General features: G+C 37.7%; 5 protein-coding genes across 5 annotated transcripts; 4 read left to right on the plus strand and 1 right to left on the minus strand.

Moving 5' to 3' along the window:
- Window positions 1–240: 240 nt before the first annotated feature.
- On the minus strand, window positions 241–6,059 carry LOC119995710 (pectin acetylesterase 5). The gene is made up of 12 exons (XM_038842221.1): window positions 5,614–6,059; window positions 5,441–5,523; window positions 5,217–5,346; window positions 4,858–4,937; window positions 4,655–4,744; window positions 3,444–3,568; window positions 2,931–2,991; window positions 2,527–2,580; window positions 2,346–2,423; window positions 2,159–2,264; window positions 972–1,117; window positions 241–517 (listed from the first exon to the last, which is right to left on the minus strand). The coding sequence occupies exons 1-12, from the start codon at window positions 5,834–5,836 to the stop codon at window positions 410–412; spliced, it is 1,284 nt and encodes a 427-aa protein (XP_038698149.1). The 5' UTR covers window positions 5,837–6,059; the 3' UTR covers window positions 241–409.
- A 3,031-nt stretch (window positions 6,060–9,090) lies between these two features.
- Window positions 9,091–12,668, plus strand: LOC119989757. Its single transcript, XM_038835449.1, has 5 exons — window positions 9,091–9,702; window positions 11,020–11,077; window positions 11,167–11,284; window positions 11,397–11,514; window positions 12,422–12,668. Exons 1-5 carry the CDS (start codon window positions 9,181–9,183, stop codon window positions 12,473–12,475), a joined length of 870 nt encoding a protein of 289 aa, XP_038691377.1. The 5' UTR covers window positions 9,091–9,180; the 3' UTR covers window positions 12,476–12,668.
- Window positions 12,669–13,435: 767 nt separating this feature from the next.
- On the plus strand, window positions 13,436–15,328 carry LOC119995111 (uncharacterized protein At3g17950-like). Its single transcript, XM_038841498.1, has 3 exons — window positions 13,436–13,820; window positions 13,923–14,075; window positions 14,771–15,328. Exons 1-3 carry the CDS (start codon window positions 13,809–13,811, stop codon window positions 15,209–15,211), a joined length of 606 nt encoding a protein of 201 aa, XP_038697426.1. The 5' UTR covers window positions 13,436–13,808; the 3' UTR covers window positions 15,212–15,328.
- A 683-nt stretch (window positions 15,329–16,011) lies between these two features.
- LOC119986513 (U-box domain-containing protein 13-like) lies at window positions 16,012–19,732 on the plus strand. The gene is made up of 5 exons (XM_038831102.1): window positions 16,012–16,386; window positions 16,940–17,056; window positions 17,339–17,782; window positions 17,934–18,213; window positions 18,623–19,732. Exons 1-5 carry the CDS (start codon window positions 16,114–16,116, stop codon window positions 19,426–19,428), a joined length of 1,920 nt encoding a protein of 639 aa, XP_038687030.1. The 5' UTR covers window positions 16,012–16,113; the 3' UTR covers window positions 19,429–19,732.
- A 1,501-nt stretch (window positions 19,733–21,233) lies between these two features.
- On the plus strand, window positions 21,234–23,013 carry LOC119995148 (dof zinc finger protein DOF5.1-like). Its single transcript, XM_038841549.1, has 3 exons — window positions 21,234–21,497; window positions 21,612–21,871; window positions 21,996–23,013. Exons 1-3 carry the CDS (start codon window positions 21,444–21,446, stop codon window positions 22,762–22,764), a joined length of 1,083 nt encoding a protein of 360 aa, XP_038697477.1. The 5' UTR covers window positions 21,234–21,443; the 3' UTR covers window positions 22,765–23,013.
- The last annotated feature ends 2,530 nt before the right edge of the window (window positions 23,014–25,543 follow it).

A 25,543-nucleotide genomic window follows, 5' to 3' on the forward strand; every position in this document is an offset into this window, starting at 1 on the left:
GTGTTGCTACTTACTAGAACAGAATATGGCGTGCATAAATGATTAGATATAAATTAAAAAAAAAAAAGAGAGAGAGATCAATTACGAATCAGAAAACACGAAAGGATACCAGGGGGGGGGGGTCCAGTCAATTCAATACGTTGACCATTAAGGCCAGCAGGTTCATGTGACTGGAGACCAGCTAGGGGCTTTCGATGACGACGCCTCCTTTTTCTTCTACAAGCTCTTGAACTCAAGAAGTTGTCCAGATACAAAGAGATTCAACAGGAAAATCCTTTCAATCTAATTCATTCTTGGGGTCAAATAAAGACAAAAGGATATGTTCACCACGTTACATGCCATATATTAGACACCTTGATGTAAATGATATCCCACAAGAGAAGTGTAGGCGGCCATGAGGCCTTCAACCTCAAGAAAAATCCATGTTATGGCAGGTAGGATTGCACGGAAAAGAGCAATCAATTAGCTTCACATCTCTTTTGTTGAAGTACCAATCACCGACCGACTCTGCAATGGTCTATTCAAAAAAGCACCGTCACCCAACAAAATTACTTAGGAGAGTAAATAGAAGCAGAAAAGAAAATTTCAACACAATTTGAGTTTTGATCATGATAAAACAACCAACCAGGACCGTAATCTGGACAGCAAGGACATGGTGACAGTTCAACAGAATGGATGGTGGCCTTTCTAGACGAGTGTTTCAGGCTGGTAGAACCAACCAAAGTAATACACCAGCAGGCTTGATTTACTCGTGAAAAAAAAAAAAGAAAAAAAAAGAAACTGACATTACATGCATTCAGTTCTATGGGAGCAAATTTGTGTGTTCTACATAGTCCGTGATTTGCATAGCATAACTGAATAAACTTCAAGCCGTTGAACACTTCTTGTCCAAGTAATCTTAGAAGAGCACATTGATGGTATGAACATTAATAAACCATGAGAACACAGGACAACAAGCGCTACTTCCTTACCTTTTTGTTGATTCTCGGAGAATTTGGTGAATGCCACGTCTCAGTCATCCACGTTTGACAATGACTAAAACAAGAATCTATGAACATCCCCCCATCCTTGTTTTGCTGGAAATCAGTCAGACCCTTTAACAGCGAGTCACGGTAACCTATACATGGAATACTTGAAACCAGATTAGACAACAATATAAATCGGTGTGCCATGCACAAGCATAGTTCTAGATATAGATGTTTCTCTAAATGAACCAATGCATCAAACCAAACTGTAACTGTTCCTATCAATTTGTTTTGGCCAATTATTTTCCAATGCTCACTTTCAGTCCAGTTTGAACAGAAAAAATATAAAAAAATATAAAAAGAGGAGAAGAAGAGGAAGAAAATCAAGTGCAGTAGGCTCATAAACTAAGCAAAACTTAAAAATTTTAAAACTTAATAGTACCTATATATCCATATTAACAGTGGTTTCTCGTTATAGAATAAATTTGCAGAATAGAAAATGGGAATATTGCGTTAGAAGCATACAACACAAGGAAGAACAGGATAAGCAATGATACTATTCAATTGAAAATGAGAAAAAATCTCCTTGGACAGTTTAGGGATTTACAATGCAGAGATGTAGCTGCTTCAATACAAACTGCAGAGAAACTTCAAGCAGGAGACACCACAGAGAGAGAGGCAGACCGAAAAAGGAGAGAGATGGAAATGACCAAAAAGGGGAGAGAATAAATGACTAACGGAGAGTGTAATTTCAGGCCAGAAGTAATGACATAAACGAAGCCACCTAGTGTGTCCCAACTAAAATTTGGAACGGGCATTTGATGGTGGTGGTAATGGCAAAATCATACACATTAGATTGAACAAACCATAAGCAAAACTGATCAAAGAGATCCTACAAAAAGAAGAAGTATGCCCATGGATCAACGTTTCAATTCCAGGTGTCTAAGAGTATTGGTTCCATTCAGGTTGGTTTTCATCAAAACAATCCAAGTACGTTTATATGGAGGAAAGCTGGGGATGCCACTGACCTTGAAAGACAAGAAGAAATTTAACCTTTGCAAGGAAAAGCAAAAGTCTCTGGGCAATGAGGAAATGCTTCAAGATACAACTACAATTTTAGTTTTACAAGTTTACTAAGCAGCAGCCAATAAAGTGCTACTTCCATTTGCGTATATATTCAAATATTCAATTACCTTGAAGTATATTAATCTGGCTAGGACTACAACTGTTGATGTTTAGTCTGCATTGCCTCCATGACCCACTAGGATCTGATTCGTCAGGTACTAAAATATGTTGAATCTACAAATCATATCATTGGTATCAGAAAATAAACATTGAAAGGAAAAATCCTTTTTTATAACGACTTTAGAGGAAAGTTACCTGCCAAAAATCATAAGCTGGATTGACAATGAAAACAGGGGTTTTCATGCTTTTAAAAATTTCTCGAGGAAAAAGACACTGCAAATGCAACTCATAATATTAGTGACCCATACAAATCATAAAGCGGGTGTCTCATAATTCATGAGTGTTATGAGATACTAAAGAGAAATGGTAATCCTGCCTTGGATGATTCCATTCCAGCAACAAAGTTCTTGTCCAAACTTTTTTCCACACCCTGATAGCATCACAAAAACATGAGGAATCCACAAAATGAATTCTTCTAAGGAAAAGAGATTGCTTCTACATTTTCGAGTGTAAAAATAATTATTGATTGAAAGGAAAATGAAAAATAGAACCTCACACTGAAACAGTGAGAGACCATGGATGCCAAACACTGCCCACATGCTAAATAAAAAAGATGGGGAATCTCTCTCTCTCTTCTCAGGTCAGCTAAGCATATTAATTCTTAGTATACCGGAACTTCAATACCATTATCATATAAACAAATCAGTAATAAATAACAACAAATACAAGGAGATTATCACCCATCTAACCAGATATCAAGTGTAGAAGTGGAACAAAAACCTGAAGCTGTACAACATCCTGAAAGAAAGACCTCATAGTGCGATTTCCCAGGACATCTTTCCTGAAATTATAATTGCAATAGAGGGATAATATTTTGGCTATGCATTCATATAGAGCATAGAACACCAATAAATAAGCATAATTCAAGAGAAGCAAGCAGTCATTGCATTCTACCCAGGGCATCCAGTTACATGCTTATGAACACACTCCATTCTTGCTGGTAAAGAAGAACAAGTTCCCAAATAATACAAGAATCTAGTAACTTTCTTCTACTGAAGATATAAAAGGATAAAATGAGAATCAGACTCCATGCTGGCTGCTCTCAAATTTGTATTGCAAAACAGACATAGAAGCACAAAGAACGCCTAGTAACTAAAATTAAATCAAAACATAAAATACTAGATCACAAACCTTTCACATGCATCTATAAATTCTTTACTCAAATATATGATACTAAAGCAAGATATTAGAAACGACGAAATGTGTAGCATATCTTAGCCTACAAGAACATACTCATCAAGGAAAAAACCTGCATCAGCTAGACACTTGACAGCTGCGTTCTTCGGCATAATTTCTCGAAAGTCATCACAATGTATAAGAGATGCCAATCCTCCAGCTGAGCATCCTGAAAGAAGAGCCTGCCAAATTACCTCATTGATCATCAAATGGACATTATTGCAATAAAGTTATGGTGACAACCGCACAAAGGAAACTACTAATGTGAACCAACAGATTACAAGAAAAAACCTTGGAGAGAACATAGGAAGTAGACAGCAAAAACAAACTAGACTTGCACTTTGACCAAACTAAACCAAGCATCGAGTAGTTGAAAGATCATATAAGATCAATTAAGGGTTCATGTATTTAAAGCATTAATGACGTTGGGACCATTCAACTAATTTTTGCTAGTTTCTTACCAAGGCTTCCATACCTAAAATTTTGCCAATTATTAGCAACCTCAAGGAAGATTCTGATGTTTCTGTTCCTTTCCATCCCAAATCCACAAAAAGGTAGCAAGCGAGATCATTGCTGCCAAGTTCTTCCTCTCTTTTATTTGAGATGTTGGAAAGGCCAAGCATATAGTTCCCTTCCCAAAGAATCAAAAGTCACCCAAGCAACCTCCTAACTTTCTAGACAATATACAATGAAGATGGCTAGTAGTTTCTTCCTCTTCCATGGAAAGACAGCATCTGTTTACAATTGTCCTTCCCCTTCTTGTCAATAACTTATTGTTAGACTTATCAACTTGTCATTTTGGAGTATACCTTTATAATTATTTCTGTTATATTTATGATCATAGGGTTTAACAAATGAACTGGTTACTCTATTCGACTATTCAAAACATATTAATGCACCCAAAAAGAGAGAAAAGTGGGATCATTATATGGAATAGGGCCCCTAAAGGTTCAACATAAGTTTGCAAATAAGCCACAGTCATATAATTAGGTTGTCATTGACCAATCAACTCTCTGAATGAGTGAACTACTCTAGTGATTCTATCCTAAATGTTCTGTCTGTTCAAAAAGAAAAGAAAAGAAAAGCATGCACATAGTTATATAGTATTCAAACAATAGAAGCAGAGCATGACTATTGGCACTTCATCTTTCCTACAAAGCATTGAGGTAAGGTAAAAGATAAACAACACCCATGTACAAGGCTCTCTCAATACGCAGACCCTACAAAGCATTGAGGACTGAAAAAAATGAATGCAGAATTGCAGATACCTGTTCTGCATTTGACAAGCCTAGTGATAAGAGCTCATCCATGAGCGCTTCCCAGATTAGTTGGCCTCTGAAGAAAAGTTTTGTTCCATTCTGTAGAATAAAAGAATATATTTACATATATATGGAATTTGATATAAGGAATGAAAATTTCCATGGCGTAGCAAGTTAATCCTGAAAATTGAGAATGCTGCCTATCTACTGACCTTGAACTCGCTTTCTGGATGCCCCGCAAGTGATGCACCATCACAATAGCGTATCTTGACTTTGTTCCAGTTATAAAAATCTGAAGAATGCTCATTACATCATAAATGTTATCATGGACTGAGAATGGACACTAAAAACAATGCAGATTGAACTATAAATCTAGTGACAAGACAAAACTATCAGAAAACTACAAAGAAAAATGATAATGCTTGACACCCCAAAAAAGTGAAACCCAAAAGACACTCATTGTTAAATGTGAGATGAGCCATATATGTGTTTTTAATGAATGATTATTTTAATACCGCATAGATTTGGGATACCAAAATGAGGGATTTAGCATTCTCCAAAGAAAAATTACCAGGATTCTGAGAAGCTTCATGGCTCAAAATCCCAGTGAATCGAACTTGACGATCCATATACTTTGAAGAACCCAATGCAGTCCTTGTACGCAACGAACATGATTCTATTGTATTGCACCACCCTCCACCCTAAGCCACATAACATTCATGATATTCAAATAATTCGAATAAAAAATCTTAACATATTAATCGAATTAATACGAAACAACGGAGTAAAAAGAACCTCGATGTGAAGGACCCAATTTCTAGAGCCAGATCCAAACCCCCTTTGAAAATGGTAGCCAGGCAAACTCCCATCCAAACAAACTGCACAAAAAAGTGGCAACTATTCACAACGGTGTTTACGAACAAAGAAAGCGGAACAGGCGAACTTATATGATGGATTTGTAATATTACAGGCGCCTCTATCTTTGGCGCTATGCAACAAGGTCAAGTCAACGAGATCGTCGTTGGGGCTGAGATCTGGGACGATGGTGTTATTCTTTTTGTTAGTGTCCTGAACATCAAAGAAGAAAGAGAGAACGAAGACGATGGTGGTGAACCCGACTGCCGCGATTGCCCAGTCCCTCTTGGCCCACTTTCTCCACCATAGCATTGCGTGAAACCTTGTTATCGCCATAGATTGAAAACAATGACTCGAGAGCTGTAAGCCTGTAACTAACCGTTAAAAAGTAGTCTGAGCGTGTAAGTGACGCCAGAAAGAGACTACTTCTGTCAAATGATGAACTCGGAATAGTCCATTCATTCGCCTGCTTCAAATGTCAACTACTTCTGTCTGGACTCTGGGACTACACGAGCAGCGGAAGCACTGCGTCAATTCCGATGACACGCAACCACACGGCGTCGTTCAAACTTCAAAATCGAACTTCTGAATTCCTGGAACTATAATATAGTACTGAGAGAGGGGTCGGTCCACTGGATTTCCGAAGCCCATCACCCATCGCGTGGGCCACACCAACTGCAGTACACTTTTGGGCCTTTTTCTTCTATCCTTAAACTATTCAATAAGAGGCCTCGTGGAAGTAGCTTCCCCTCCGTGTCGTGCCGCGCCATCCTACCCATCACTCCATCAGGGGTGTCGCGTGCATTTGATGAATACCCGTCACACGGGATGGATGCTCAAGTCTAACATCATAAGTTTGGACCTAACTCTTTATTGAAAACTCATGTTGATAATAGAAGGTTTGTCCCCCGTTATAAACTACACTCAAAATCTACCATATTCCGATGTTAGATTCTCATCAATCCTCCCTTAGGAGTATGCACGTCCTCGTGCAAGGTTAGGGTTGGACCATTTCGACTGTTGACCCATTTACCGCTCCAGACCTATGAGTCATGATCACATAGCGTTGTCAATCCAATGGATCAAGGTTTTCCCAGTTACTTGAACTGTTTTTTACGCATTTTTCTATTTTCCAACCCGCCCACAATGGATTTGGTCCACTGTCTGCTAACCCAACTCAACAAGGGATGAGCTCTAGGATAAATCCGCCTATAATAGTATCAATCCATGGGTCTGCACGCAAGCAAGTGTACTCTCAATGAAAGTACCAATAATGAATACTCGTCACGATTTTTTACGCATTTTTCTCTTTTCCAACCCGTCCACAATGGATTTGGTCCACTATTTGTTAACCCAACTCAACAAGGGATGAGCTCTAGGATAGACCCGCCTATAATAGTATTAGACTCGCCTATAATAGTATCAATCCATGGGTCTGCACGCAAGCAAATGCACTCTCAATGAAAACACCAATAATGAATACCCATCACATGGGATGAAGATCCAAGTCTAGCATCACAAGTTTGGACCTAACTCTCTATTGAAAACACATGTTAACAATTGGAAATTTGTCATCCCTTATAAGTTAGACTCGAAATCCACCATCTTCTGATATGGAATTCTCATGAGCGTTTTTTGACCTGTTAACAATGAACATAGTGCCAAACAGGCCCACCGGTGGTGTTAACAAATTTGACACTTGACCCGTTCAATCACTCACACTGTCGATATAGAATGGGCCTCTAATGCTCGGGCCTATCTTTTGAATTTTATGGATCAATTTAAGCCCGTGAAAGATTAGATTGGTTTTTTTTTCTTCCATACTGAAACATTCGTCGGTGGTTGTGGCGGGAAAAGGAGGATGAAGAGAAACAGATCACCGACGTCAAATCCTCTCGCCTCCATTGATGGCATCCAGAAACACCTCATTCGGCCTTCCTCTCTCCTCTCTTCCCAACCATCCTCCGCTGCGTTATATAGGTATCTACAACATATTTCTTTAAAGTTTGATGAGAATTTTAGTCTAATTCAAATAAATTTTGTAGTGAAAATCTTGAAGCTCACGAGTCTTGGCGATTGAAAGTGAATTCAACCGAGTTTGAGAGGAAGCAAGAGATAACGAGAAGGAAGGTTGAAGATTACTTAGATCCGGTTCTTCTATCTGCAATCTATGCCAAACTTGGTCGCGTAAAGAAGGACGAAACAATGAAGGCAAAGTTGAAGAGGAATGTTAAGGATTTTGAGTGGCCTGTTGATGAATTGAAGGCGTTCAAGGAGGAACATTCCAGAAGTGAGACGAGGTCGAATTTGAGGACAAATAGATCCGTGGACATTAGCCATGATGTGGATCTAATGGAAGGAGAGATGAAGTTGTAGATGGACAGGCAGAGTTCTGTACTCCATTCCGGCTATTTGAGGAATCGATGTTGAAGCGATTCAGTGGGTGAACGATAAGTAGGTGTTGGAGTAGGATAAGCTTCGATTCAGCCAGGCACGTTGAATTGGCCATTACTGTCCGGCACTCGTTATTCGAGCGAAATGATATTGGAATGCACAGCTTGCATAGGCCATCGACTTTAGCGGGAGCCTGCTGTGTTACTATAATCAACTCTTATCCAATTTAATTTCATATAATTCTCATTATGAAAAATTGTTGCCTTAAAAATCAAAATCCATCATGTCAATATAAAATATGATCATGTCAAACGAGACAACTTAACACAACGTTGGATCAAATTTAGTTAAAGATTGGATCATACCGCCAATAATTGATGAAATGTATACTCGCTTTGGGCTCTAAGATCAAATGCATTGTCCACTGGTATTTTCTATTGATGATATATAAAATTGGTTCGGTCTCACTTATGTATCAATTGATTGGACTAGTGTCAAAAAGTGACTTATGGACAATGTTTTGATGTCTTGCACAAAAATAAGAGTATCCTAAGGGATCCATGAGTTTGTTCTCAAAACGCCTCTCAAACGCTCAAATCAATTTAGGTACTATAGTTAGCACCTCTCGGAGGATTTGATGCTCTCAATCATAGGTTGGGTTTATAGTTAGTGTCATTCGTTATTTTTTTTTTCTTCATTATTGAATTTGACATAACCAAAAAAGTTCGTCATTGTTAATATGTTTAAGGTTAGATCAAAATAAAATAATCATAATATTCATGACAAACTGTGTTTCCAAGTATTTTCATGACGACTTGCCTCTGGAACCTCTCATTACTCAATTTCAATTAAATAAATTGAGGATATGCAAAGAAAGAGAAAAAAAACATCGTTGGTGAATGATATTGTAATTTGTAAGCAAATGAGGTCATCCTCTAACCTTCAGGAAACTGTTTGCTAAGAAGATTCTTTTTTTTTTTGATAGATCTAAGAACAATTATTTACAATACAATTGTCGACTTAATAGATATTCTCTCAAATTTAATGTGTCTTAATTTGAACAATAGTCAGTGCGAGAATATTTAAGTGGACCGGCCTAGCCGTTGACGGAACAGTGTTAATACTAAATATGGGCCGCTTCAAGCCCGTTAACCCAAAAAGGCATCTTCTACGGTCTACTCCAATTCTACCAATTTGAATTTCAAAAAAGAGATATTTTGCGCCTTTTTTTTGCACTCTCCTGCAGTCCCAAGCCCTAATCCTAACCCTAATCCTAACCCCACCCGATGTCCTCACTGATCGAATTCTCAGGCGACGACAAAGACTTTGATGACGCCGCATTGTGGGCCGTGATCGACTCCGCCGAGGCCTCTCGCTCTACATCTGTCAAATCTCGGAAGCCCCTCGCCATTAAATACCCCAACTTCAGCTCTCCGCCGACGCCGATCTCCCACCCTTCTCCGCCGCCTAAGCTCCCCCAAAACCATAAACGCCAGTACTCGCCCAGTTCCAATCCTCGAAACAACACCTCGTGGCAACGTTCGCAGAAGATTGCTAGGTCCTCTGGCTCCGAGGTGGTGACCGAGAGCAGCAGTCCCCTAGTCATAGTGAGGAACCTGCAAAGGACACCGGAGTCGCACTTGTCGCCTGAGATCAGAAAGTATGGCGTTAAGGAGTTCAGCAGTTCTCCTGAAGTTTCGCCTAGCAGTTGCGTGCAGAGCGAGGAGAAGAACGTCATGATGCACAGCTTGTCTGGGAAGTTCCCTTCGGTGTCTCTGTTTAAGGAGTATCAGAATGCGGCCATGGCGGTAATTTCCCCACTTTTGATTTACCTAAATGGCCTGAGTGAATCAGTGAAAGTAAATTAGCCTTTCATTGAATTTTTTTGATGAATAAGTGGCCTTCCATTGATAGTTTATTCAATTTGTTGAGAATTTTGAACTTAATATTTGTCCCGGCGATTTTCAATATTTAAGGATGAAGTACCAGGATTTTGGGTTATTTTCACCATCAAAGCTTGGAATTCCATGTAAGCTAGCTGTTTGAACTAACAATTTTCGGAAGTTAATGGAAACAGCAAGATACTAATTGTTGTGATGTACTTATTTTCACAAGGTAATTAGATTAAATTTGTTACAAACTATGATGCATCTGTGTACTCTTTAGTAATACAATCTTCATGAGCTAGAGTGGAAAAAGGTCAGAAGGACCAAAATAGCAGATGAGAGAGTGGAATTGTAGATTTCTGACAACTCTTTTTAAAGATAGATCAACTAGAGTGGTACCATCAACTGCAATTTGCAATCTCGTGGATATAATCACCATTAAGCAAGACATATATATATATATATATATATATATATATATATATGTGATAGGATCATAGAAGTCTGATAGAAATGTTGTCTGTTCTAAGGAAATGATGCTCCATAGATGCTTAGTGTTAAATGTTAATTAATGGTCGAGGAGAAGAGCGCTGGGCTAACACCAATTCCACAAGAGTCCAAGATTGCTTACTGATTCAAGGAAGGAAATAAGAAGGTTGTATAGTGGAGGTTGTGGTGGTTCAGTGCCACATTGGATGTGTACTGAGACAAACAAAAATAGGAGGTCCACTCGAGCAAGGACAAGATCACAAGAGCTTTCTCATATTTTGTGCTTAGAAGGCATGCCATACCTGTTGCTGCCTCTTTTTTTCCCCCACACAACAATTGCAGAGTTCAAAGAAAGAATGTTTCTTTGGCGATGCAATTTGCTTCTAATGTGAATCTTTGGCTTTATTAGTTTATTGTGAAGTTCTGTTTTTCTTCTGCTGTTGACCTTAGAAATCTTTGTTGTGATTCTTGCTCGTTATTCATTTGTCCTACCGGGTTCATTGTTTGTATTTCTAAGCTAGTTGTGATTTTTTTTTTGAGAAAAAGCTAGTTGTGATATTTGATTCTCCCCTTTCCATATATATATATATTCTTTTACTTCTCTATAAAAAATTTCTGCTTAAATTTATTTTATCTCTAATTTCTCTGGCTGATTCTAGTTTTTCAAAGCTCATGCTGATTTCTTTTCCTATTTAATTGTCATTTGGGCAGTTTTGATTAAGCACTGTACCTCTTTCATTAAATGAGCAGATTTTAGAGAAATCTGATTACACAATGATTTCAGGATGCCCCTTCATTAAAAAATCAGGTACTGACTACTGAATCACGAGTCATGAGTATCTTCTCCTTGTATATTGATATTGAATGTGGTGTATAAAGCTCACCTATTTTGTGCAGGCTGGAGGAAAATATCATTTTATTTCAATGTCTCTTATGAGATTAAAGACAAGAATATAGAATTCGATGAAAATCGCAATGTTCAGCGTGCAGAATTTGTTGTTCGGGCATACATGCAGTATGTTCTTTTGTCTCTTGGTAGCTAGGACAGAAAAATAGTAATTTCAACTGGCATTATATTCACTGCATTCCTATCATGTTTGGTATGTCTAATTTTTGTCTCATAACAGGGGTGGTAGGTTCTCTGATGGATGGGGTTCATGTGAGCGGCGTGAGAAGAGGTTTTCAAAACCAAACCACGAGATTCCAAGCATAGCAGAAACAAGAGCGAAAAATAAAGCGTGCCAGGTAGATCTCTCATGAAAGTATTTCTCTTTACATATGTGTGCATACATTTTGCAAGATTTGAAGCTTTAACAAATTAATAGTGGCCTCTGAGGCACTTTGATGAACCAAGCTACTGAACGATGGACCAACTACTATATATAAACATAATAAGTTAATACAGATCTTACTTCTAGATCACATCTTAACATGCCGTTATACCTTCTGTCTCCATTTTAAGGCTTGAAATCCAGAATGTTTTTAAGTGTTAGTTTCGCTTAGAATCTCTAACCTAGTGCTTAGCCATAGTTGAAAAGCATTGAAGATGCAATAGTATGTCAGGTGCGTGCTTAATTATGTTTGCCCTCATAGTCTCTCATGAGCCACTGTATTCGGTGATAATGCAATGCAGTTTATTGATTGGTGATGCTCTCATCAAACCAAGAAAAATTCAATTTAAAGCTCTTGTTAACTAGATTTTTAAAGACACTGGGCGAGGGATTGTTTTGAGAAAATTTTTAAGAATGGAATAGGACAGTTTCTGATGGTTTTGTGCTATTTGTGTTACAGCGATGTGTAGTCATTCTTAAGATGGCTTTTGGTTTCACTTGTTATCCATTTATCTGATCATTCTTCCAATCTAATCGCAGTTGATTTGCAGAGTCGTCTCAATATTTCCAACAACTTCCTGTTTCACCATTTATCTTAATTGATCCTGACAATTATAGAAAATGACTTAGGATAGTCACTTGCCATCATAAGTCCTATTTCTGTTTTTTTATAGCTATTCTATGTCCATAGATGCCCTTATTTGGATATCATCTTTCAAGCGCTGATGCCATCTGGGCCATTTGATGCCATCTGAAACAGAGCTGACATTATGTACATATTTTTGCACAAAAGCTTAAAATTTATAAGCTTACAAATGCAGGATCTACTTGGAATTGGAGAGTATCGGCCGGGTGCAAGCCAATACAGCCGCTAAATGATATTGTTCCATTGCCTAGATTGCCTGGTTCAATGTATAACTTCTGAGTTCTGAGAATCGAGTGACAAGCGAACTAATAGAATGCTGATGTGATAGAAAACATAGTGACGTGCCAATTTGAATGTATGAGTAAAGAAGTTTCATTCTTGCTTAGATGCTATTGTTGCCTCTATCCCCCCATTTGTGACTTCTTGTCCTGCCATTTATTGTTGTTTTACCTTGTACGAGCACTGAAGCTAAGATCTTTATTTCAATGGCGGATGCGATAAAGTAGAAAGAGCAGCCAGATTGAGTGGGGAGGTTCAACTGAGCCTGCTCCTTATGATAAACGGGTCCAGAAAAGTTTTATGTATCATGCGTGTCCCGTGGATGGTTTCGTTCGTTCAGGTCCGTCAAATTGTGGGCCGGTCTTAATGGGCCTCGTAGCCCATTGTTAGCTGGAGAGACTCAAAGTGAAGACTACTTGAACCATAAAGAAATAGGTTGCTGTCATAAGACTAGACTGAACCAGTTTATTATGTCCACCAAAGCTGCTCACATGAGAGTTTCCTTTTACATTTTCCAGTTCCCTAAACGGGTAGGTATCTCCTAGCTCTATAATAAAATAGTAAGTTAAATATTTATATGAGGGCATCTGAATACAATTTCTTTGGTAAAAAATACAATTTCTAAAGCTAGATTATGCGGATGAAAAATAATCTGGGGGTGTAGAAAATTATCTCAATTATATTATCATCTTTCAAAGACTTTATCCTAAAATCCCAAATTGTAATATTTTCATCCCAAATCATGCTAGACTATCTCAAAATAAAGAAATAAAAAATAAGAAGAGGCGTATTTTCAAATGTAAACAGAGTGATCGGAATTCAGATATGGATCATATTAGAAAAAACTGAATTTTCCTAGGGTATTTTGGTCAAAAGGGGAAAAAAATATAATGGGCATGTTGTTTTCCTCTTGGAGTCTGGCCCCTCAGCTCCCCCTTTCCATGTTTCCCTTTTCCTCAGCCCCGTACATAATTATTCCATTTTCATCTTCCTTCACCTGTTCTGTCTACTGAACCATACCCCATCAAAGACAAATGAAATAGGTTCAATGTAACTCTCTCTCTCTCTCTCTAATCTATTAAGGGTGTGATTGCAGGTGCTCGAGGTTTGAAGGCTAAAAATGCTACTTACTCTGCAGTGGCTGGAACGGAGTGAAAGTGAACACTGCTTCTGCTAGTCCTTTCACTCCGGACTTCTCGTCGTACGTCGATGTCAATCAATCTATCTGTTTTTTCTCTATTACTGTATTTTTGACGATTTCTGGGTTTTATTGACACGAATCAATGGCTCAACGGGTACCTCTCTCTTGTCTCTTTCACACTTTCTCTATCTACGATTAAAGATTTTTCACATTTGGAATAGAAAGATCCCATTTTTTTGACTGACTATGAACGCAGGAAGAAGGCTGGCCTCTTGGGCTGCGACCAGTGAATGCAAGAGTTGGGTTAGTGAGGAGAAGCCGGGATTTGTCTGGATCGGTTTCATTCAATACTCTTGTCACTGGTTCTCCCGCCTCCTCCACTGATTCCTCCTCAGATCTTGATACAGAGGTCAGTTCTATCTTCTTCTTCTACATTACATGGAAAGCTAAAAAAGAGAACCCAGAAAAATATATTTTATTTCCCCTCTTCAATTTGGGCTCATTGATTCTGCAGCCAAAGTTATGTTCTTGTTTTTCCATTTCTGTTAATAGAAAAGTGCATAGCTAAATCCTTGTCATTGTCATTGTCATCGAGAGATGCTCGTTTTGTCCTTTTGTAAGTACCAACTTTGACCAGAAACCCGCTATACTTGTTTTGGCTATTGAATTATTGCATTCAAAACCAACTATCATAGAGTCAATATCATATTTTAGGAGATTTTCTTTTCTGGGTTTGATTGAAACAAAAAGCTGAAGCCTGAAAGTTACTCACATAATATGCTCCAATTCATGGAAGTGGCAACAGATGAAAATTCTCATTGGCATCTTCAAAGTTGTGCGCTTTATTACGGGGCCCATTGGCATCTTCAATCATTTTGGTTGGTATTGATCCAATGGGTTGATTTAACTTTATTAATGAATTGCAGATTTCAGGTTGCAATGGCATATTTTTTACCATTGATTATTTTATTTTGTATGTTAATGAAACTATGAATGTAAGTTAGGTTAAACATGGGGACACATTGATTCATCTTTAGCTTGCTTAGTTTCAGATTTCATTTTATCTCGTCTCATTGTATATATTTCCTATGATGTATATTTCAGTCAACTGCTTCTTTCTTCCATGACAAGAGCATCACACTTGGGAGGCTTATTGGTGTTTCTAACATCCTAGAGTTCTCAAGGAGATCAACCAGAGGAAGAAGACCAGCAGAGACCTCAAGAGAACAGACGAATCACTACAAGCCTAAACCTTGGTTATTCTCACTATGCTCAAGACTAAGCACTGATGCTGTGAACACAAACAACACTACCGCACCATCTTTGGCTCACTTTCTCGAAGAAGAAAGGAGGGCTCACAGAAGAAACCAGAGCCCAACAATCTATGGGCCGAATGATTTCTCTCCGGCAAGAACCGACACCAATCCAAATCCTCTGTTCGTCGGTGGCCGGATTGCTCCTCAATCTAGTGCTTCAATAGGTGATGAAAATGGGTATGGGGTTCCATTATTGTTCTCTTGTTTGTGTGGACAACTCATTGAATGATGACTTCTGGCCTGTGATCCGCAACTTTTATTGATCAAAATCAGATTGCATTGCTTGAGACTTGAGAGGGAACACATAGTAAAGTGTTCTTACTTCTTATCAATGGTTCTTTTTTTTTTTTTTCTTTTCTTCCTTCCTTTCTTAATTATTATATATATATGTCCATGCTACTGTAGTCTTTTGAGGCATTTGTTCTCTCTGTTGTTTCTTCCGAAATATTCTCTCTCTGTGTGTAGGTCCTCCTGCTTCAAAATTGAGATATGGAATTTAAGGCAGCTTGAATATATATGTACTATAAGTCTATTAGGACCTGCTTATGAAGAAGAACATGTGCGAAAGAGCAGCTTGGATCAAGCTTGATTAATTAAACACAAAGAAGTTGGAGTAGGCACATTTTGGTCAATTATGTTTTGATCAAATGACCAAGATTTAAGACCATTTGACCAAGGTTTTGCTTAGTTGGCATCAGATCAAGGAATTTCTTCTTACAGTGTAATACAAGATCCAATAATATCTTTCTAAACTAAATTGAATTTTAATATCTAATTATTTGAATTTTACAATTTAAGACATAAACAGTTGTCCCTTATTTCATATGAAAATATTAATTAACTGCAATTATTTCTTTGTTAAGAAAAAAATGATAGTAGCTTCTTCTAATTTTATTTTATCTGCTCCTACATTTTTTTTTCCCTTCAGACAGGATAATTTTTAATAATTCTCGCCGTGAAATTAGGTGTGTGTTTTTTTCCCCCTATAATCTCTCCTTGCTTATCGCCGTTGCCCTTTCAGTAATAACAAAATAATAATAACAAATCATTTTAAACAAGCTTTTTTAAGCTCCGAACCGCGCCTACGTCGACATTGGGCAGAACCGCTGGGTTCGCCATTACCGTCTAGCGATGGCGGACGGTGAATGGAGAGCGATACTTCGGAGCCTGACGGAAATCGCCAACGAAATCCTCGAGATAACCGAGTTTAATTGCGTAATCAAAAAGCCATGTCGAAATCTCAGTAGGAGATTGAGGATTTTGACTCCCCTTTTTGAGGAATTGGGAGAGATCAAGGACCTCATCTCGGAAGTAAATATGAAAGCTTTGGCCTTTTTGAAGGATTCCATGGAGAAAGCAAAGGATTTGCTCAAATTTAGTAGCCGAGGCAGCAAGATTTACATGGTGCGTAGTTATTGTTCTTCATTCAGTCTGCATTAATTACTTATTGGAGTTGACACGAACAAGTTCATCATCAATGTTGGGGTTGAGTATAATTTTGTGAAAACAAGCAAAATATGTATGTTTTCTTGTAAATTATATGTGTGCTATATAGTATATACTACCTGTGATTGTGAACGTGATAAGAGAGATATGAGGACTGATTAGAGCATCAGCGAAAATTCTAGAAATACGTGTTTATGCTGCCTTGGTCCTTGGTTTGGTCTTGTTTTTGTATAAGTTAAAGACTCTATATAAAAGAACATCTCAAGTGCTTGTGAGGATTGATGGATTATTAGACCTGCAACGCCTTGTTGTAATTGCAATCCTTCTTATTTCATATTGATACAAGTGCTGGGAGAGCTCATTATATATTGTATGTATAAACTTGTATGCTTGTATGCAGCAATGTGGCATCAAATGTCAATGTCTTAAGTATTATCATTTTCGCTCTTTTAGAATGATGTGGCATTTTGGTGCCTGCGTACTAGCCAAACTCTATCTCATGTTTTTGCAGGTACTGCAGAGAGAACAGATCATTAGTGAATTTCGGGAACTTGAGGGTCTTTTTGAACAAGCTTTAGGTGGAGTTTCCTTTGGAAAACTGGATATATCTTCTGAACTTAAGGAGCAGGTAATTCAGTACTGGTGCATTGAATACTGGATGTGAGTATGAATCAGTATGTTTGTATAAATCGTGTAAATAAGTGTTTGTTTCCATGGGCTTTTTTGTTACTTTTAATAATAATCATAACTTGTATCACCTCGGGGTTAGAGAATCTCAGAAATCCTTCCCCTCCCTGAGCTGTTTCATCTAGTTTTATAAACAAGAATATTGAACACTCGGATAAGATTTACTTTCATCTGATATCTGTTTCCTTTTCACATATCTAAGTATGACACCTGTTTCTCCCAGATTGAACTTGTGTGTGCTCAGTTTGGAAGAGCCAGCAAACGGCTTGATGCATCTCATTTAGAGCTATACGAGGATTTTTCATTTATTTATAACCACACGAGTGATGCCAATATTCTGCAAATACTATGTAAAAAGCTAGAACTGAGGGGTGCTCAAGACCTTAAACAAGAGTCGTTAGCTTTGGAGAAGATGTGTATTAACAGTACTGGAGATTTGCGGGAAGGTATGGAAGAAATGTACATGGTGCTCAAGAAGTATAAAGAATTATTGCAAGCAGAAGATGTCGTCTTTAATAATTCTGGAAGTGACGATTGTTCTCCAACTGGTCAGAAGATTCCAGCGTACACCAATGTATGTTCCCAAAAATTAGCTATACCGGATGACTTTCGATGCCCAATATCATTGGAAATGATGAAAGATCCTGTAATTATCTCCACAGGTCAGGTATGTGTGAAGAAACTCCATATCAACTGTGATCACTACACGTGGTGGACAACTTTGCTTTAAAGTTTGAACTCTCATGCACTTGAAAAGTATAATTTAATTTTACTGTTGATAAATTTTATCACAACTTAAACCTCCCTCTGTATTGCAGACGTATGAACGAGCTTGCATCAAGCAATGGCTTGAAGCAGGACATAGAACATGTCCAAAGACACGTCAGATTCTTTCCAGCACTTCAATAATCCCCAACTATGTTCTAGTTAGTATCATATCCAACTGGTGTGAGGCAAATAATATGGAGCCCCCCAGAAACTCTATCACTTCAAGCCTAAATAATGCAGCTTCTTCCTGCTCTGTTGAAGATGTGGAGCTTGACAATCTTCTTAGAAAGCTCAAATCCAACAACATTGAGGACCAGCGATTTGCTGCAGGTAAGCATGAAAACAGATATTTCTTTGATTAAAATGCATTGTCCAACCTTTTTTTATGTTTCATGCACTTGATTTTCTTTGGTTTATGAATTGAGATCAGATGGAAATTTTCTGAATCCTTAGGGATAGGTGAAATACCTTCTTGTTAAACTTTAATGTAAAGAAATTCATACTTCCCCTCAAGACTTTATTGTGTTTCCTGGTTTGGAAAATGGATAACCATGGCTAAAATTAGGGTTCTGTTCTCTTGGTTGGTCGAGCCATTATTTGAAGAAACATAAAAATAAGAAGATAAAGAATCGAATGCATCTTTTTTTTAAGGATTACATAAATGACTGATTAGAAAACCATGAGAGATTTAACAAGGGGTGAATGAACACAAATGACTGATTTTATGATTTGTTTGCAGCCAACCTCCGCCTTCTTGCAAAGCATAATAGTTGCAACCGCTTGCGTATTGCTGAGGCTGGTGCTATCCCTCCCCTTAATAACCTTCTCTATGCAAATGACAGTCTCACCCAAGAGCATGCTGTCACTGCAATCTTGAACCTGTCTATTCGTGAAAATATCAGGGGAAGCATCATGTCTTCTGGGTCTATTCTTGGTATTCTTCACGTGCTTGAAAATGGGAGTATGGAAGCACGAGAGAACGCTGCAGCTACCTTTTCTGTCTTGTCATCGGTGGAAGAGTACCGAATGACAATTGGTGCATCTGGAGCAATCCCAGCTCTTGTAATACTGTTGAGTGAAGGCAGGCATAGAGGAAAAGTTGATGCGGCAAGAGCCCTTTTCCAGATTTGTATATATCAAAGAAACAAGGGACGGGTAGTGAGGGCTGGAGCAATTCCCCAGTTGGTGAATATGCTTTTACAAAATGGAGGTGAAATGGTTGGTGAGGCACTGGCTATCATGGCATTATTGGCTAGCCACCCTGATGGGAAAGCAGAATTAGGAGCTTTGGATGTTGTTCCAACTCTAGTTGAACTAGTAGCGAATGGAACTCCTAGAAATAAAGAGAACGCAGCTGCAGTGCTAGCACACCTTTGTCTTGGAGGTCATAAACATCTGTCACAGGCTCTAACACATGGTTTTGTGAATCCTCTTTTAGACCTAGCGGAAAATGGCACAGCGAGGGCCAAGCTAAAAGCCTTGCAATTGCTCAAGCTTGTCGAAGAAACTCATATGCAATCTGATGGTCAGATCAGCTCGAACTAGGGCAGCAGCTATAATCTTTGCCAAGCATTTAATTTGTATAGGGACGGTAATATTTATTGTTGTCCTAGCATTATTGTTATATCTCAAAGCAACCCCGTTTGCATTAGGCTAAATAGTTATATTTGGAGATAATCTTAGGTGTTTGATTGGGGCAAAATACTGTAAGCAGTAAGAGTTGAGCCGCACTTGGGTGCAGATATTTCGTGTTGTCAGCTAAAGTTTGCTAAATGTTTTTTTTTTTTTTTTTTTTTTTGTTTTTGGTCAATTTGTAATCAAAGCTAAACTAATTCACTTTCATTGAAAGTTCTTACTCGAAGCTCATTGTTGGTTTACTTGCTGCTGCTTCTGAGGCTATTTCCTGGTTTTGGAATTTGGACCTCCGCAGAATTCAATTTGTTAGAAACCCTGCAATTCTGTTAGATTAGGTGGTTCTCTGTTCTCAATCTCCCTTTTCATCCTACTATAAATGCTGAGAGTACAAGAATTCCATCTATCTATAAGAGTTGTAATATATAAAGCAACGTCTTGAAGGTGTATTTAAATTTAAAGAACCAAAGATGACCCAATCATGTGGTTCAAACCGGTGAGTTGGGTCATCATGAGTCAATGAAGGAAAACTGTTTCTGTGCTTTCTGCCTTATAATTAGTTGCAGAACTTCAATTCCTGCCTAATTAACTCCACATGAGCCAAAACCAAACCCAATATTACTTTTTTGAAAAACAAGCTAGGTAAAAGAAAAGAAGCTAGGAGATGCATGCATGCCACCAAACATCCATGGAAATTAACTCGATAACGTGTTTTAATGATCTCAACCAATAAGTCTTTTCCTCTTGGTGAAATAAGTTAAACATCGCATCAAAAAATAAAGGAAAAAACTGTCATATCTGTGCATTCACTGCATGGTTCTTCCAGAGTATATACCCCATTCTTAGTATCTCAAGACAATAAATATGCATTTCTTTTTCCGTGACATTTCGAAAAATGCTAAGAACTCAAGTGTTTTTTCTGTCAGCTATCTCAAATGATGAGGTGGACGCACATGATCCATGTGGATCTACAATACTGCTACGAAGATATTTCTATTTGAAAGGTCTTAATTGCTGACACCCTGGGATTCAACCAAGATTCAAGTATAAATGTGTTATAATAATATATTCGGTGATTGGAGGTTTCCCAATTCACCAAGACAATCAATTTATTTTATTTTTCTTTAAGAAATTAAAATAGAAAAAGAAAAACGTAGATTCTTTGGACATCCATATATTCCCTCTGTTCATGCATGATGTTATTATTATTATTATTATTATTATTATTATTTTGAATGATGGGGGAAAACAAAACAAAGTCTCTCTCTCTAACGTAAAAGACAAACTAGGTGATCACGATCAAACTAAGTGCTTCCTCACGTAAGGATCAATTCCATGCAAATCTATACAAAAACACTCATAAAAAAGTTAAACCCATATTTATTATTAAACTCTCTCACAGTCTCACTATTAGCAACTTTTTCCATGCAAGAAGAAGAGAGAGGCCCCTCATTATCTCTATTTCCCAGGCACAGAAGAGAACACAAACGGTAGTACAGTACTACTGAGTGTGAGTGTCTATGTAAAATATATTATAAGAGAAGCTTATGGACTAAGGAATATCATCTTCTCTCAACCCTAAAAAGCAATAAAACAAAAAGAGTCGATTGAGAATTAACAAGCACTAAAATATATATCCAATCAATTATATATATAAAGGTAGTGATGTCCCTCTCTCTGTCTCTCTCTCTCTCTCTCTCCCTCTTCTTTATTTTTGCTCCTCATCATCATCATCCAGAGCGCCTCCATCCATCCAGCTTTCCTTTCTTTCTTTCTTTCATTCTCTCTTTCTCCTCTTGTCTTTCTCTTCTGTGAAGATCATTCTCTTGTGCTGGGTTGATCTGATTCTCCACTACTTAATTCTTAATTCTCACACATCAACCTTTACTAAAAAAAATAAAATAATAAGGATCAAGAGAGAGAGAGCCATGGTTTTTTCTTCCATTCCAGCTTATCTTGATCCATCCAACTGGCAACAACAAGTAAGGATTTCTTCAACCCAAAAACAAAAGCAACAAAATATTCCTGTTACTTTTCTTTCCCATATGTTCCTGAATATACTGTATTTTTATGTTTTCTTTAATTATTTTTTACAGCTCCACAATTTCCAAACCACAAGCGGTGCAAGTAGTCATCAGCTTCAGCCACCACCACCTCCTCCTCCACACCCACATGGTAGTGGCGGCGCTGGCTTGATCCGGCCTGGTTCCATGGCGGATCGAGCTAGGCAGGCCAACATACCCATGCCCGAGGCAGCACTAAAGTGTCCAAGATGTGAATCTACCAACACTAAATTCTGCTACTTCAACAACTACAGCCTGTCTCAGCCTCGCCACTTCTGCAAGACCTGCCGAAGGTACGTACATCCCAACAAACACCCTTCAACCCCGAAACACCGTTTTTTTTTTTTTCATAAATCAGAATTTATTGGAAAAAATTAGAAACACCGTTTAATTAAATCACTCATCTTGCACGTACAGGTACTGGACACGTGGAGGTTCCATGAGAAATGTTCCGGTGGGAGGCGGTTGCCGGAGGAACAAGAGAAGCAGCAAAGGGAGTGGAAGCTCCAAATCTCCAGCCAGCAGTGGTGACCGTCAAGGGGCTCCGAGTTCGTCAACCACACTCTCATCTAGCAGTATTGGAACGACTGATGTATTAGGCCTTGGACCACAGGCTCCACCGCTGCGTTTCATGGCTCCTTTTTCTCATCTCACTGATCAATTCACAGCTCCTGGTGGGGATAGTATTGGGTTCAACTATAACACACTTTCGGCACCATCACTTGAAGGAGCAAATGATCACTTGAATTTTCATTTAGGAAATGTTTTAGCCACTGCTGCATGTGGAGTTAGTGGTGGTGGAGGTTCTGTTTTGTCGTCAATTGGAGGGTTGGAGCAGTGGCGGACGTTGCAGCAAGGGCAACAATTTCCATTCATGAGTGGGTTGGATTCGGGTTCCGGTGGGTTATACCCATTTGAAGGTACTTCCGGTGGTGGCAGCTATGGAGGTAGTGGAGTATTGGGTCATCATATGCGGCCAAGGATTTCAAATTCTGAACTAGTTACTCAATTGGGTCAAGTGAAAGTGGAGGAAAGTCATCAGCACCAGAATTTGTCAAGGCAATTCTTGGGATTAATGGGGAGCACTACTGATCATCAGTACTGGAATGCTAATAATACTACTACTAGTTCATGGACGGATCCTTCCAGTTTTAGCTCTTCTTCCACCAGCAATAACGCCATATAGTGTGTCCCATATCATCAAATTAATTGTTTACGATGGAAATGATGGGAAAATATGAGGATTAGATGATGTCAGAGAGGGGGAAAAAAACCGTAGAATGGAAGGCTTTCGTTTGTTTAATGTTTTTTTTTCCCGTTGACTTGTTTTGGATTGTTGATCTTGTTTCATCAATTTAGGTTTAGGATTTGCGATGGATGTATGAATGAGCGTTTTTAACATGTTAATGTAGTTTTTGTATTACATATATATGATCTATCTAGTCGATCAAACGCATTTTGGGTTCCTTAATTTGCTATATATATATATAGACTGGTGATCTCTCAATTGTCTGCATATATATATATATATACCATTCTTATCCTGATCAAGAGTCATGGGTTGTTAGATTGAAGATGAAGTCTGTTATCATCATGGGTAGTTTTAATTTCTTTCGCATTTGATTCTTTTGTTACATATGTTTAATTCAAAGTCATAAAAATGTGATGGCTTTATAGACAACAAATAAAAAGATAAGAACTTTGATTCTTCAAAGTAGCCAAATGCAAAGTATGATTTCGTCGTCATTCAAATTAATTAAATAGTTAGTTTGAATTTATCTCCTCTAAGTTATAATAATAATTAATACATCTTGAATTCACCTGAATTAGCTGCCATATTGGTGGGAAAAATAGCCATTGTATTCTTTGTATTGATCCATATATATATAAAAGAGACTAATTACATTAGGTCTCAAATAAGATATGAACTTTTCGATTAATTAAGCACACACACTCATGTGTATATATATGGAGATCGAGAGAGGTTTAATTTTGAGTTCAATTTAGTAAGTGAATGATTCAGGTTGGAACTTGTCTTCATATATCTTCCACATATTTAAGTGAAATATATATATATATATATATATCGACCTTGAGTTTAGTGGCTTCCAACTATCCTAGAAATCAATTGTATTCGATGCATGCTTATGTAACTATATATACCCTACTATGTATATTGTAATGAATTGTATATACTAATAATGCAGTGATAATTTGCATGAGAAAGAGAGAGGAAGAAGCAGCATTTCATTTCATTTCATGCATTATTGATTATTGTTATAATAATATGGGAAAGCAATATGTGTTGTTAGGTAAGTGTCCCGAGAGAATGATTTCATAATAATTTGTTATCGTACTTTTTTTTTATTTATTTATATTTTTTGAGAATGTTGAAAAGGATATGAGGTCATGATTCATAGAGTGTCTGTGTGAGAGTGTGTGTAAAATAAAATAGGGCACTTTAATTATTAAATTAATTTATATATTTTAATTAGTGTGAGGAGGACCTGGACAAGAGTCTCAAAAGACTCCAAACACAGCCCACTAAAATCAATAAAAATAAGCCAAAAATCCATCATAGTGTTCTGTTCTATTCAATTTTAGTACGAGGGAGGGAGCCTGTGAGACTCAGATTGAGAGAGGAAGACAGACTTCTCGAAGTTTGTTCAAGACTGCCAAGAACCACGGGAATGGAAGAGGGAGTGGCTGGTCAAAGACAGCAGAGGAGAGATCTTGTTCAATCGCGACAAAGCAGTTTAGACTGGCGCCGTTTCCAAGTGATTCGATGGATCTTGAGCTGCACGCGCTGCAGAGTAGCGTGGGAGGTTGTAGCTGCGATGAAGTTCTCTCTTGCTTTGCTTTTGTACGTGCTATCGCTCCCATTCGCTTAGCTTACTGACACTGACTGTGTTTTCGTCTCAGACTTGACTAGGTTTTTAGGACTAGTATGCAGCCAACCAAGCCCCTGAAAAATTATTAGTCAAAGGTAATAATTGCTTTGGCTTTGCATTACAACAACTCTAGGACATTCTTTTGATCATGTCCTTATTTTTGTCTCAGACCTTTTTAATATCAAGGTTAGCTTAGGATTCTTTTTGTGCTTTAAATGTCTCTCTTAATTAATTATTTCAATTAGCTGAGATAATTTTAGAGTATTTGTAAAAAGTCGGACAAATTTCACCAAAATAGAGTGTAAACTATAAAGTATGTTGAATGTCAAAATACAAAAGAGAGAATTTTGTCAATTAAAATAATATAAAAGAAGTAACTGTTAAAGAATATATAATAATAAAATATATAAACAAGAACTAACAATTAAAATTTGTCAAGTCCTACATCATTTGGATAACCCAAGTGACATAGGTTTATAACAAAAACTCTAAATCCCTACCACTTGAAGAGGCATTTTCCTAGACTTAAATAGCATTAAGTAAGATAGCCCATGAAAAATAAAGTTGTACGGGTTTAATGTATCTACAAAAATCAATAAACTCAAAACATACAATATCGTTAGTGTGAGTAAGACTGAAATTTTCTACAATAACTTAAAGAGTACTAATCAGTACTCCCTAAGAACCTTCCTTCATGCAGCCTGTAGTAGGCTAGTAGCAATAACTAACATAGTATAATGTTAATAATTATGAAATTATGTGTATTATAATCCAAATGGGATTGGACATGTTGAAAGAAAGGAATCTGGGATGTATGGATTTGCTTTTGCAAGAACCAAGGCTGCCTACCAAGAACGAATAAAGCACACCTATGCATTCAAAACCCTCATGAAAAAGCTCTCCCTCTCTGTGTCTTAAGTAATTATAATGTTAAGGTTGGTTGGTCGGTCGGTCGGTCATCTTCAGTGTTTCAGTAACCAAAAGGAGTTATATTGATCCCGAAATAGGTACATATTGGAATGTGAGCATTTCTCTGGTCACTGTTATTTATTCTTTAGAGAAACAAAACAACAA

This window comes from Tripterygium wilfordii, chromosome 3 (genome assembly GCF_013401445.1).
Source record: "Tripterygium wilfordii isolate XIE 37 chromosome 3, ASM1340144v1, whole genome shotgun sequence".
In the NCBI taxonomy this organism is placed as follows: domain Eukaryota; kingdom Viridiplantae; phylum Streptophyta; class Magnoliopsida; order Celastrales; family Celastraceae; genus Tripterygium; species Tripterygium wilfordii.